Genomic DNA, 12926 nt, shown 5'->3' with positions numbered 1-12926 from the left:
AGTCCAAGTAGTCTAAGAAAGGGTCCCAGGTCTTGTAAAATGCATATGGCTTATTCATCAACAGAGTGGAGAAAGCCTCCATTGGTATTATGGCAATAACCGTTTGGAGCCACTGATGATGGGAGGGGGCTTCATCCGAAATCCATTGCATCATTATGCACTTTCGAGCGCAATGTAGCAGTATATGCAACAGCTTTCGCTTACCAAATCGCATAGGCAGTTCGTCCTCCAGACCAAGGAGACAAGTTCGAGCACTCAAGTTCAAATGAAACTTAAAAATTGTACAGAGCTTATCAATAATTGATTCCCAGAACTGCAAAATACGTGGGCAATCCCACAGACAGTGGAAAAGGGTACCAACAGCGGAATGATATTTGTTACATATTTCAGATAATGAAGAATACATTTTATGCCTTTTCTCAGGAGTTATAAAGAGCCTATGCAGAATCTTAAATTGTCTCTCCCAGATGGAATTGGAGACAAGAGCCTTAAAAGGCCGGTTACAAAGTTCATCCCAGGATTCAGCTGTAATAGGTCCCAAATCCGTTTCCCACCGCTTTTTAACTTTGTCTGCGTTGTCTTTATTGAGTTTGGATAGGATATTATAAACTGATTTTGAAAAAAATTTAAGTTTTGTGGTTTTTAGGATCAGAGATTCCATCTGGGAGATAGACATTCGGCCATCACATTCCTTTAGCCTACCAAGAATGAAATGTTTCACCTGCATATATCTGAAAACATCTCCACTACCAATACCGTATTTGTCTTTCACTTGTTGAAATGACAAAATTGCATCCCCGTCGACCAAGTCACCAACTGTTTTAATTCCCCTATGAAACCACTCAGAAAACCCTGCATTAAGGCCCGGGATAAAATCAGGATTTTGGTGGATTGGGGTGAGTAAAGAAAAATGTTTTTTATAACCTTCTAACCTTCTCACTTTATGCCAGATACTTAGCATATTTTTCAATAATAAATTGTCCTTTGCGAGAAGTGAGGATTTCGGAGGGGAAATGTAAAGTAGATTCCACAAGGGGATATCGTTTAAGGAAGCGGATCCGATCTATACCATTCTAAAAGAAATTTAAATTGAGCAGACCAGAAGTAAAGTGGTAGCGACGGAGCTGCAAGACCACCCATACGTATTGGGAGAGAGAGGTAGCTGTATCTTAACCTGGGTCTTTTTCTGTTCCAAATAAATGAGACTATAGAACTATTTAATTTTGCTAAAACTCTTGAGGAAAGAACAAGGGGCAACATCTGGAATAAATATAAGAGGCGTGGTAGGATGTTCATTTTGACAAGGTGTATACGACCCAGAAGGGATAGTGGTAGACTGCACCATCTGTCCAAGTCCCGGTTAACAGCTTGAATAAGAGGAGTGTAATTAAGATTGTATAAGTCCTTTAAATTAGGAGAGATCTTAACACCTAAATAGGTGAATCCATTCGGAGACCAATGAAAAGGCCGAGAAATACTAGGGGAGGCTTTGTATGAACTAGAAAGGGGCATAGCCTCGCTCTTAGAAAAATTAATTTTATAACCCGAGAAGCTGCTATATTGGGTGATTAGATTGATCAATTTTGGAATAGACCTGGATGGTGAGTTCAAAAAAATTAGGACGTCGTCAGCATAGAGAGATATCCTATGCTGACAATTATTTAAAAGAAGCCCTTCAATACAGGGGTCCATCCTAATAGCAGCAGCTAGGGGTTCCATAGCTAGGGCAAACAACAAGGGGCTTAAAGGGCATCCCTGCCTACTTCCACGTTCAATGCTGAAATTATTGGATTTATGGCCATTAGTGATCACTGCCGAGAGAGGTGATGCGTACAAGATTCGTATCCAATTAATGAACCCATCAGTCATACCAAACTTTTGGAGAGTAAAAAATAGATAAGGCCACTCGAGCCTATCAAAGGCCTTCTCTGCATCAAGAGAAATAATCATAGAATCAGAACTGAACGCGGAAGAGTGCTGAATGAGGTTAAGTAGACGTCTTACGTTGTGTGTAGAGTATCGACCTCGGATGAATCCCGTTTGGTCATTATGAATAATGCTAGGCAAGATTGTTTCCAAGCGTGAGGCCAGTGTCTTTGCAAGAATTTTCAAATCAATGTTTAAGACTGATATGGGTCTATAAGAAGAACACTCCTCTGGGGGTTTATCCTTCTTCAGAACCAGGGAAATATTAGCCTCTAATAGGGAAGGAGGCAGAGCCGCACTTGCAAACGAAGAATCAACCATTTCAGACAGAGGAGAGAGTAGGATTTGACTGAATTTCTTGTAAAATTCCCCATTGAATCCGTCCGGCCCTGGGGCCTTGTTATTTGGTAGTCGCTGAATGATTTTTAGAATTTCACTGCGGGTGATCGGTTTAGACAATTCCTCTTTCTGAATTTCCGTAATTTGAGGCAAATCAAGTTTCTGAAAAAAGGAAGACATATCTTGATAATTGGATGATTTAAATTGAGAAGTGTATAATTGCTTATAAAATGTCTTAAATGTATCATTAATCACTATATTATCGCAGCTGAGTATACCTAATGCGTCCTTAATGCAAGGAATATTGCGGGATGATCCCTTATTTTTAAGAATATTAGCAAGGTAGCGATTAGGTTTGTTCGCAAATTCATATAGCCTCTGTTTCATAAAAAATATAGATTTCTCGGCCTTTTTTGTCAGCAACCCTTCCAAGGCTGTCTTAGTCACATGGATCTCACCTCTTAGCTGTTCAGAAGGAGAGAGGTTGTGTTTTATTTGTAATTCATGTAATTTCAGTTCTAGTTTTCTTTGTTCCATTTGAGTCCTCTTTTTGAGCCCAGCAGAATATGATATAACCAGACCACGTGTATAGGCTTTTAAAGTGTCCCAAAGTAATCCAGGGGATACATCTGGGGTTTTATTATCTTGTATAAAATTATTCAAATGGTCATTCAGGAACTTTTCAAATTTTGGATCATGAATCAGGAAGTTATTAAATCTCCAATTATAATTTCGAAAATTTGCGTTAAGATTATCTAATTCAACAAAAACCGGTGCGTGGTCTGATATAATTATATCACCAATTCTACAATTAACAATGTTGCCTAGTGACACCTTGGGGGTAAATACAAAGTCAATTCTAGAACTTGTTTTATGTACCCCTGAAAAAAACGTGAATTCCTTGTCTTTAGGGTGTAGCACACGCCATGTATCAACCAATTCAAGCTCTGCACAAGTGTCTAAGAGCGCCTTGGCCCTTTTAGATGTAGGAACCTGAGTTGCAGGAGATTTATCCATAGATGATGAGAAGTAGCAGTTAAAATCACCCGCTATGACCGTATTGTCACAGATCCAATCGGAAAAAGAGGAGAAAGCAAGTGTGATGAGGTCAAGTGATTGAACAGGGGGAAAATAAACATTTAAAAATGAAATGGATTTACTATGCAATGTGCCCTTGAGTAATAAATATCTACCAGATTTATCACAAACAGATTGTGTATTTGTCAGAGGCAGATGTTTGTGTATCAGAATGGCTACGCCACGACTCCTACTTGTGAAAGACGAGTAAAACACTTGTCCCACCCAATCGCGTTTCAACTTTAGATGCTCATCAGATGTCAAATGTGTCTCTTGTAACAGGGCTACATGTATATTTTCCTTTTTCAGGTAGTTAAGGATTTTCTTACGTTTGATGGGACTATGAATACCCCCCACATTCCAGCTACACACTTTTAGAGACGTACTAGGATTAGCCATTATAATTTAAAGCAAGTACTAAACCATGCCACAGAAATAAGGATATTCTCAAAATAACAAACCAGGATGCACCAGTTTGGAAAAGTATGAAAAATAAAATATGCTCTGCTTTGCTAAGGGAAGAACAAAAACTATTTACAAAAAACAAAAACACAAAAAAGGAGAAACACAGAAGGGTCAGACGATGGTCTAAAACACCCAATAAGGGGTGCAAGCTAACCTTCCCAACTAAATAGGGAAGGATGCTGGACCAGGCTGTCATTGAATGGAACGAACTACAGCCAGACCTGCAGCTACCTTAGAAAAAAAAAACATGTCAGAGAAAGCTACGTTCTGAATTATATGCACACATATTTGCAGGAGATATATAGACACGGATTAACAAAAAATAATGTCCAAAGTTTTACCATGTAGACAGCGCATTATCAACTAGAATATCCTGTTCATGTTGTAAATACCACATCTGATGCTTAGGGTGAGCGAGAAGCGGGGGATGAAAATGATCCAGCACCGGGCAATGTATCCAGGAATCCCACGGCGTACTCCGGATGCTTGAAGATTTTTTCTTCTCCATTGTGCTTAATTCTGAGGACAGCTGGGTAGAGCAGCGCAAATGGGATGCCTTTCTCTCTGAGACGATTCTTGACTGGGAGGAATGCCTAACGTTTCCTGGACACCGCTGCAGAAAAATCCTCAAATATCATGATCTTAGCGCCCTTGTAATTCAAAGTTTGTTTTTTCCTGGCCTCTTGCATGATCCGGGCTTTGTCCTGGAAGTTGTGAAGTTTGACGATGAAAACTCGTGGCCTCTGTCCCGGGAGGGAGCGATAGCGGGGGGATATGCGATTGCAGCGGTCAACCTTAACTATACCCCCTTTAAAGTCTACGCCAACTAGCTGGGGGAGCCAGGATTTGGTAAAGGGTCGGTACCTTCGCTGTGCTCGGGGAGACCAACAATCCGAATGTTGCAGCGCCGGTTCCTGTTCTCCATGTCGTCAATCTTTTTGAGCGCTGAGTCCATTTTGACTTTCATATCGGCAAGTTGCACGTCTTGAATGGCGATCGTATCCTCCAGGCTTGATATTCGCTCCTCAGCGGTCGTGAGGCGTTTGTCTAATACAACGATGTCAGAAGAGCATGCCTGTAGTTTCTGAAGAACAGGGTCAACCTTTTTGTCAAAAGATGTGTCCACCGCTTTTAAAACCTCCGCAGTAATCCTCGCCACTAAATTGTCGACATCCAAAGGTTCAGCCGAGAGAATAGAGGGCGGCGTGGCAGCCGCCATTACGCTTACCCCTTCGGCCTCGGTAGTCGTGGTATGCGTAGACGAGCCAATTTCTCCCGTTTTTGACTGTTTCGCAACAACAGATGTGATTTTCTTTTGTGTCGGCATTCTTGCATGCGTAGATGCACTGGTTTAGTCGTGAATTCTTGTAGCAATATAGCTGAATCGGATATCGAGCTGCAGGAGCTGTAGCGAGAAGCTGTTACTCCGCCATTAGCGTCACGTGACCCCCCCCCCCCCCGACTAGGTGATTTCTGTTTCCGTCCACAAGCTTCTAGTTGCATCTTTGACTCCTCTTGACAGAATTGGTGCAGTTACTAGTAACTGTACTAGTAACTAAATTTGTTGTCTTTCTGACACAGATTTGTTTCTTTATTACAGTCCACAATTTCCTGATGATGTTTAAGTAAGGACTTTCGTGAGACCGGTCTAAAACCTTCATTCTAGCCTGAATTAGACATTTCTTTACCACTTAATGTTCATTTGGGTTCATTGTCTTGTTGACACCCAACTGTGTCCAAGATCAAACTTCTGGCTGATGATTTTAGGTTTTCCTGAAGAATGTGGAGGTAATTGTCCTTCTGCATTATTCCATTTGTTTGTGTAAATAGCATAATACAGCCACCACCATGCTTGATGGTAGGTTTGGTATTCTTGGGGATAAAAGCCTCACGCTCATGTAGAAAATTAAGAGTTGTAGGAGACATTAAAAACTCAAAACTGCCATGATGTACATGTTTTTTACAAGTGTATGTAAACTTGTGCACAACTATAAAAATGACTGATCATTTCTGATCACTGTGACCAAATAGCTCAATTTTTGTTCCATCTGACCACAGAACTTTTCTCCAGAAGGCCTTTTCTTTGTCCATGTGATTAGCAGCAAACTTCAGTGGAGCTTTAAGGTTCTGCTTCTAGAGGAAGAACTTCCTTCTTCATGGAGCCTCTCAGCTCATGTTGATGTAAAACACTGTGGGCACTTACAGGTGTGTTCCAGCAGCTTCTAATTCATTGCAGATCTCCTTTTTGGTGATTCTTGGTTGACTCTTGACCATCCTGACCAGTTGTCTCTCAGTAGCAGGTGATTGTTTGTGTTCTTGACCATGGCAGTGGCACGACTGTGCCATAAACTTTATACTTGAAAATAATTGTGTGCACAGATGACTTTGGGTTGTGTAGCTGCTTTGAAATAGCTCCAAGATACTTTCCTGACTTGTTCAAGTCAATGTCAATTTGGTTTATCAGATCTTTGCTGAGCTACTCAGACTTTCCCACTGTTGTGTTTATGTGAGTCTAATGAGTGGAGCAAATGGGCCCCAATTAAATTGGCTCAGAGGACTCACCAGCTGTAGTCAATCGTAACACTCACGAGAAGTTCAGAAGCCATGAAACAAAAAAAAATTGAATAACACAACTTTTTCCATCACCAAAACTGATAATTCAAGCTGCTGTATGTATATTTTTGAACCAGCAGATTTTGTCATATTTCCAGAAGACCTATAATAAACACTGAATTGCCATGTGTCCAACATTTTATAAATCTCCGAAATCCCTACAGCATGTGTGTGTTACCTGTGATGATGGCGGGGACGCCCCAGCCAATGGCGTAATAGAATCTCATAGCACCGTAGTTGATGTTGCGCTGCTCGGTCTGCATGCGGTAGATGTGGAGGCCCTCGACGAACATCCAGGCAAACGTGGACATGAAGAAGTAGTGCAGCAGGATGGCAATGACCGTACACAGGAACTAGAGGGGGGACATTTATTGAAGAAGGAAAAAGAGGAAAGATTAAGAAGAGGAAGTTGAGGGAGGAAAAGTGTGAAGCCGCAGGAAAAGAGCAAGAAAATTGGCAAAGAAAAAAAAATTAGAGATTAAAAAATATATAATCCCTTGTATTGATTATGTGACAGTTGCAATGCAGACATCTTGGCAGGTGATCAACAAGTTTTTATTACAGCAGAGCATGTGTGAGCAGTGAAGTAATAGCTGCTCATGATTTAATTCATGTGGCAAATGAACGCAGCTTATTGCAGCATGTCACAGTTCATCTTCGGGTAAAAGCAAAAATAAAATGAATGTTGTAAAAGTGCTGAATTGCAGCACTGACGTGCAAAAATGCTTTTTAATTATGATTAGAGGTACGACTGACCTCATCGAGGAAGGTACAATAGTTAAGGATACCCTCATGCACTATTTACAATGGTAAAAACTGCAGTTAAACATAAATAACGCTGACTTGTTTTCTAGTTTTATCAGGAATGATTAACTCTCTGAACTCCTAACAGTTTCTGGGCATTTATTTTTAACTCCTGTCACATATGAACTCATTTTTCCTCTGCAATATGAAGTCCTGCACCTCTATGGAAACCATGACTAGAAGCAGCAATAACTCAAACATGTCTTGTGTGCAGTATAACACATTAGTGGCATAAATCATAAAAAAAGGAAATTATTATTTAGAAACTAAAACATTTTTACAAGTTCCACCAACACTGGAAACAATAGTGGCTCCATACACTATAGATATTTTAATATTTATTTTTTTACAGAATCTTGTTCATGCAAATAGCTTCTTTCTGGCAATTTTTGGAATCAGATATGTAAATTAAAGTGATTTCGATGGAATATTACAGTGTAACACTCATTCTTGATCACTTTTCCTGATGGAACTAGATGATACATACATTCATTTGTCATCAGAAAGTTGCAAATATGGTAAATCATTCTGTTTTTACAGTTTCTTGCTCTGGTAAATGGAGTGTTTAATCAGCTACAAACCGAATGTTTACATTATAAGACATACTTTGAACCATATCATACTTTTGAAAAGTTGTTTTAAAGATGTCAGTTTAGTCAAAGGTTGATTTATTTCTCTCTATCTTTGAAAATACGCAAGAGAAAGTACTGATGCAGAGGGGAAGCATTGCCTTTCTTGCCATAACCGTGATGCTGCCTAAATGGTAAAATCTGCTCTACCGTGGATTTCTGAGGTCGGTCCAATACTGTGGTGTAGATTGCATATAATCAGGAATGAATCCCAATGATTTCTGTAAAGGCAGGACTACAACTTCTAAATTTTTTCTCCAGTCGAGTGCTGCTGTTTGATTTGGCATTAACACCAAACTTCCCCATGAATAATGCAGCGCGTTAGCATTTAAGCTTTCTGAGAAATTACCCTCAGGCTGCATTCGAGAACGTCTGGAGCAGTGTATTTGAACCTTGGAGCCTCGTGTCTGTTTTGTTTGTTTGACCAGATGAGTGATGCCATTCAAACACATGTAGAGCTGAATTATAGACCTACAAATTTGGAAGAGCGAGCGCCATGCTCTTTGTCTAAAGTAAGGACAGAATTTGAATCAACTTCAGAGAACAACTTGTAAATGCACAAGTTTGTGAGTTTAAATAGATGGCTGTGGGAATATGACAGTCAGTTTTATGTTGAATACATGTAATTATGACTAAATGAACAGAAAATAAACAGTAATCTGGTGTGAGTTTGAAGCTATATGCATTTTTTCTCAAATACGAGCATCAGACAAGGTAGATTACAGTTTAAAAGCAGTCCCTCAGTACCCTCAAGCCAAGCACCTAAATATTCATAACTTTGGCCAAATGGAGTGTAATTAAATACAGAGATGCATCAAATGAAAATTTTCCACTTCAGTCTGTATCAAAGAAAACACATTTTAAATATGATTGCACCATTTTTAAGCTGTAAATTCCTTTGCTCATGCTTCGCGAAAACCCTTCATCTGAGCATTCTGTCTTCAAGTTAAGGAGAGGAGGCATGTCAGTCTCAGAATTTAAGGGTAAAAGGAAGCTCAGTGCACAAGTCCTAACAGCAGTTGAAGATGGCGCAGTCTTGACAGCAATACAGCCAGACAATGAATCTCACACTCTTATACACACCAACAGAGCAACACTCCCAGATATGCACAAAAACACAGAAAAAATGCAAAATGCACGAGCATGTAAAAATGCAATGCTGCATGTGCTAACATGCTCTTCCAAGCATGATGTACATGAATTAGAGAACATGTTGTTCAGCTGGCAGTAACTTGTTGCACTGTAAAGAGGCATACAGTCAGCTATGTGGGCGATACAGTTTAACTACTTGGATTTCACGCTGGGTGAGCACATATTTGTAGTAGCCTCTCTACAAGACTTGCTGCTCTTTAAACCACTTGTAGACACACATGAGTGTAAGGAGTAAAAACAGAAACACTATGGTCAGGAGGGATGAAGAAAAGCAAGGGAAAAAGGTTGGAGGAAGAGGGAAAATGTAGAAAGAATTGAAAGTAACAGGAAGGCGACTGAAAGTAAAGGAAGAATCATAAGACACCTGATGTAGAGGCACAATTGTACAAAATAAACATTTTTAAAAGTTTTTAATTTTTTTTTCCAATAAATTGCCACTATGTTACAGATTTTCCCAATCTTGTTAAATGACAGATAATAGTTATTAAAAATGCAGAAAGTATTAATTTAAAGTATTAATTTACCTGTTAACCCTAAAATAGGCCAATATTGAAAGCAATATCCACATCAACTTTTTTAATCCTGCAAAGAAATTTCCTTCTGGTTTAATGAAGTGCTATACAATGCTATGCTATGCTATGTTATGCTGTGGTTATGTTATGTAATGTTATGCTATGCTATCTTATGCTATGTTATGTTATGCTATACTGTGATATGCCATGCTGCCTTATCAGAAATCTGTAGTTTTATAAATAGTAATTGATTCTCTTACAGTATGACCATAAAATTACTGTTTTATTGTTTTTAAATCCCCTAGAAATATATTTAATTTACAGATATTTTCCACTACTTTTAGCATTTTGACAGTTGACCCCCCCCCAAAAAAAACTCTTTATTTATTTTTATATGGTTCCTATGTTCACTTCAATTTTTTTTAAAAAATTTATTTATTTTTTTACAGCAAGGACATAAAGAGATGATTTAGAGGGTGAGAAGAATGAATGTTTTAGGATATTGCTTTGGAAAATCTCTTGGTAAGACCTTTATTGCTGCACCAGGGAAACAGGCTACAATGTGTCATGTTGCAGTTTGCACAATTACGCAACATCTGGAGACAAATACACCCCTAAATTTGCAAAATATGGTGAAAAATTGATGAGAAATGTGTTCCTGAGTCACAATATTAGGTGATGTCAGAAGAAAATACTGTATTTACCTGTTGTTCAGTCTGACTGACACCCAATAAAAACACCAGCTCTGACAGAAACATGGCCGCTGCTGTGTTAGAATGGATGCTCCTGGTGTTGGACTTGAGGCCTCGGAGGCAGGAAAGGACGAAGACAGTGAGAAGGAGGGCGAGCATGGAGACACATAGAGAAGAATGCGTAACCAGGGCCAGAGTCTCCAGATCCCCCTCCAACTGCTGCTCATCCAGAAGAAATAAAGTGGAGAGAAGGTGTTACCAGATTTTTATCACTTCTGATGGGAGGAGAAACTAGCAGAGGAAGAAAATGTGCAGACACAGAGGTGATAGATGAAGATTGAGGCCAAAAAAATGAAATATCACAAGGTGAAATAAGATGAAGCTAAGTCATTTTAAAATGTGGCTGCCTCAGTCTACCCTCCTGTCTGCCTTCCAGAGAAGGTAAATTTCTTGGAAAGCAAGTAAATGACCTGAAGAAACAAAAGCTGCACCAGCCAGCAAGTTGTTCCAAATAAAAACCCATCAATATCCACAATGTCTTTATCATAAGCAAGACAGGAAATAAATAAAGCTGCATGACTCAAACGATAGATCAAGCATCCATCAGAGTATCAAAAGCTCTGGGATCAATCCATCGCGTCTGCTGCCAGTAAACACGGCAGACAGGATTTCATTCGGCGTCTCCAAGGAATGGAAATCAAATACTCGTCTTTCTCAGAGCGCCACGATAACGAGGACACATTTCACTGAGGATAATTTTGTGCGAGGGGCTGCATAGTGGCTTGGCGGTTAGCACTTTTGCCTTGCAACTAGAAGATTCTCGGTTTGCGTTCCAGTCTTCCTGGGACCTTTCTGCACTGAGTTTGCATGTTCTCCCTGTGCATGCGTGGGTTTTCTCCGGCTTCCTCCCACAGTCCAAAAACATGCTGAGGTTAATTAGTAACTCTAAACTGTCCATAGGTGTGAATGTGACTGTTCTGTATATGTAGCCCTGTCATAGACTGGTGACCTATTAGATAATGGATGGATAATTTCGCACGAGCCGCAGTTTGCAGAAAACTTGGAGGCCTCATCTTGTCTCGTGATGATCAGACTTAGTATTCTGGGCAGACGCCGGAGGGGGTTTGTATTAAGCTGTGAAAATCTGCTACAGCTGTAACAAGGCTTCCTTTAGCTCCACCAATGTCAGTGAGGATTTCTGTCAGTGGGATTTCACATTTTTACTCCCAACCAGATCCAGCAATTACCAGCTGAGATGAAAACAAAAGGCAAAGTGACGTGCAGAGTTCAGTGATGGGAAATCTATTAGATGATGGAAAGACGATGAATAAAACACTGATTTGTAATTTGGCTAACCTCTCTATGTGAACTGTCCATCAGCACGCCGAAGGTTCCCAGTCTCTGGCATTGACAGCGGACATGAGATGTATTTCTGTAGACAACCATACAGTCTCTGACAGTCCAGCAGCCTCCTAACTCATGTCTGCAGGGAAACAGAAGGAAAACGAGAGTTAATAATGACAGAACATGTTTAAAAGATTACTTATGTGCAGCTGCAAAGATGTACAGTATAAATCTGCTTTGTATGTGTACATTTGTGTGTTTAAAATCAAAGGATTTTTAATGGGTTTATGTTTGCATAATCCAAATAAACAACAATCCTCTTTTTATGGAATGGTAAAGACTTTACTCGGCATATTATTGGCAGAAAAATCATCATGAGAAAATGTTTAAAATTAGAACCAACCACCACTGAAGTTTGCATTCTGGAAAATTTTGACATTTTCTTTTTTTTCCCCTTCTTTTTGTCTGCATTTATTCTCATTGTTTAACTCCACAAAAGGGGTGTCAACATTATATGAGATTGATGCATATTTTAGTCTTGCAGCCAAATATTTTACTATTTAGTGCATGTGTGTGACCATCACCAGCCCTCCCTGAAAGCTAAGCAGACATTCTTTATTAGAATTCCCTATTATGAGCCAGGGAGGGCAGTGCTACACCTCAGTACAAAGACTTGACAGGACGAAACAGGACGAACAGGGATAGAAACTAACAGGTGGTGCTATTACAAATAAAGAGTGTGAGGTGGTGTGTTATTCCCAGCTACTAACTGCCCATCAATAAAACAGAAAAAAAGAGAAAAAAACCAAAACAACAACAACAACAACAAAAAGAGATTCAATAAATAAATAATTAAACAAACGATATTGAACACCATAATTGTGGATGTCTTGACAGTATAGAATAGGCTGGAAGAGGATAGCAGTGAAAAAGAGAATGAGTTTAGTATAGAGACTCTGGAGAGAGTCTCAGCACATTCTGGCAGGTCCCATCATTCGCTGTCAATGAGACTCGACAGGAGCTGGCGAGAGCTGAACAAACATGCAAGTGTGAAGGACCCCGAAGCCCAGACAGCAATCACGGCAAGGCAGGGCCAAGCCAACAGGGCACCCCTTCCCCCCGGGCCGCAGGAGCCATAGGGCGGTGCCCCCAGAGAGCCAATGGGGCCACCGTGAACCATGCGGACCCAGAGAACGAGAGGGAGCAGCTACCGACACCCCCAGCGCGCCAAGACCGACCCAGGCGGCCCGGGGCACAAGGACCCCCCTCGCCACCCAAACCCCAACCCCGCCCACCCCAGCCTCCACCAGACCTACCCCCAAGGTGTGAGAGTGTGTGGTGCATTAAAAAAAAAGAAACTGGAGAGCAGGGAA

The 12926-nt window shown here is 40.3% G+C and overlaps 1 protein-coding gene across 4 annotated transcripts in view; it reads right to left on the bottom strand.

Moving 5' to 3' along the window:
• celsr3 (cadherin, EGF LAG seven-pass G-type receptor 3) overlaps window positions 1–12926 on the bottom strand; it is a 216416-nt gene that overhangs the window by 21094 nt on the left and 182396 nt on the right. For all 4 annotated transcript variants that reach the window (XM_055013004.1, XM_055013000.1, XM_055013003.1 and 1 more), the window contains 3 exons: window positions 11566–11692; window positions 10222–10428; window positions 6599–6773 (listed from right to left, as the gene is read on the bottom strand). In XM_055013004.1, coding sequence (XP_054868979.1) covers window positions 6599–6773; window positions 10222–10428; window positions 11566–11692 — 509 coding nt within the window. The remainder of the gene's footprint in view (window positions 1–6598; window positions 6774–10221; window positions 10429–11565; window positions 11693–12926) is intronic.

The sequence above is a fragment of the Amphiprion ocellaris genome, chromosome 8 (genome assembly GCF_022539595.1).
Source record: "Amphiprion ocellaris isolate individual 3 ecotype Okinawa chromosome 8, ASM2253959v1, whole genome shotgun sequence".
Taxonomy (NCBI): domain Eukaryota; kingdom Metazoa; phylum Chordata; class Actinopteri; family Pomacentridae; genus Amphiprion; species Amphiprion ocellaris.
The sequence above is the reverse complement of the archived record's forward strand: the minus strand, read 5'-3'. Positions and strand labels throughout refer to the sequence as shown.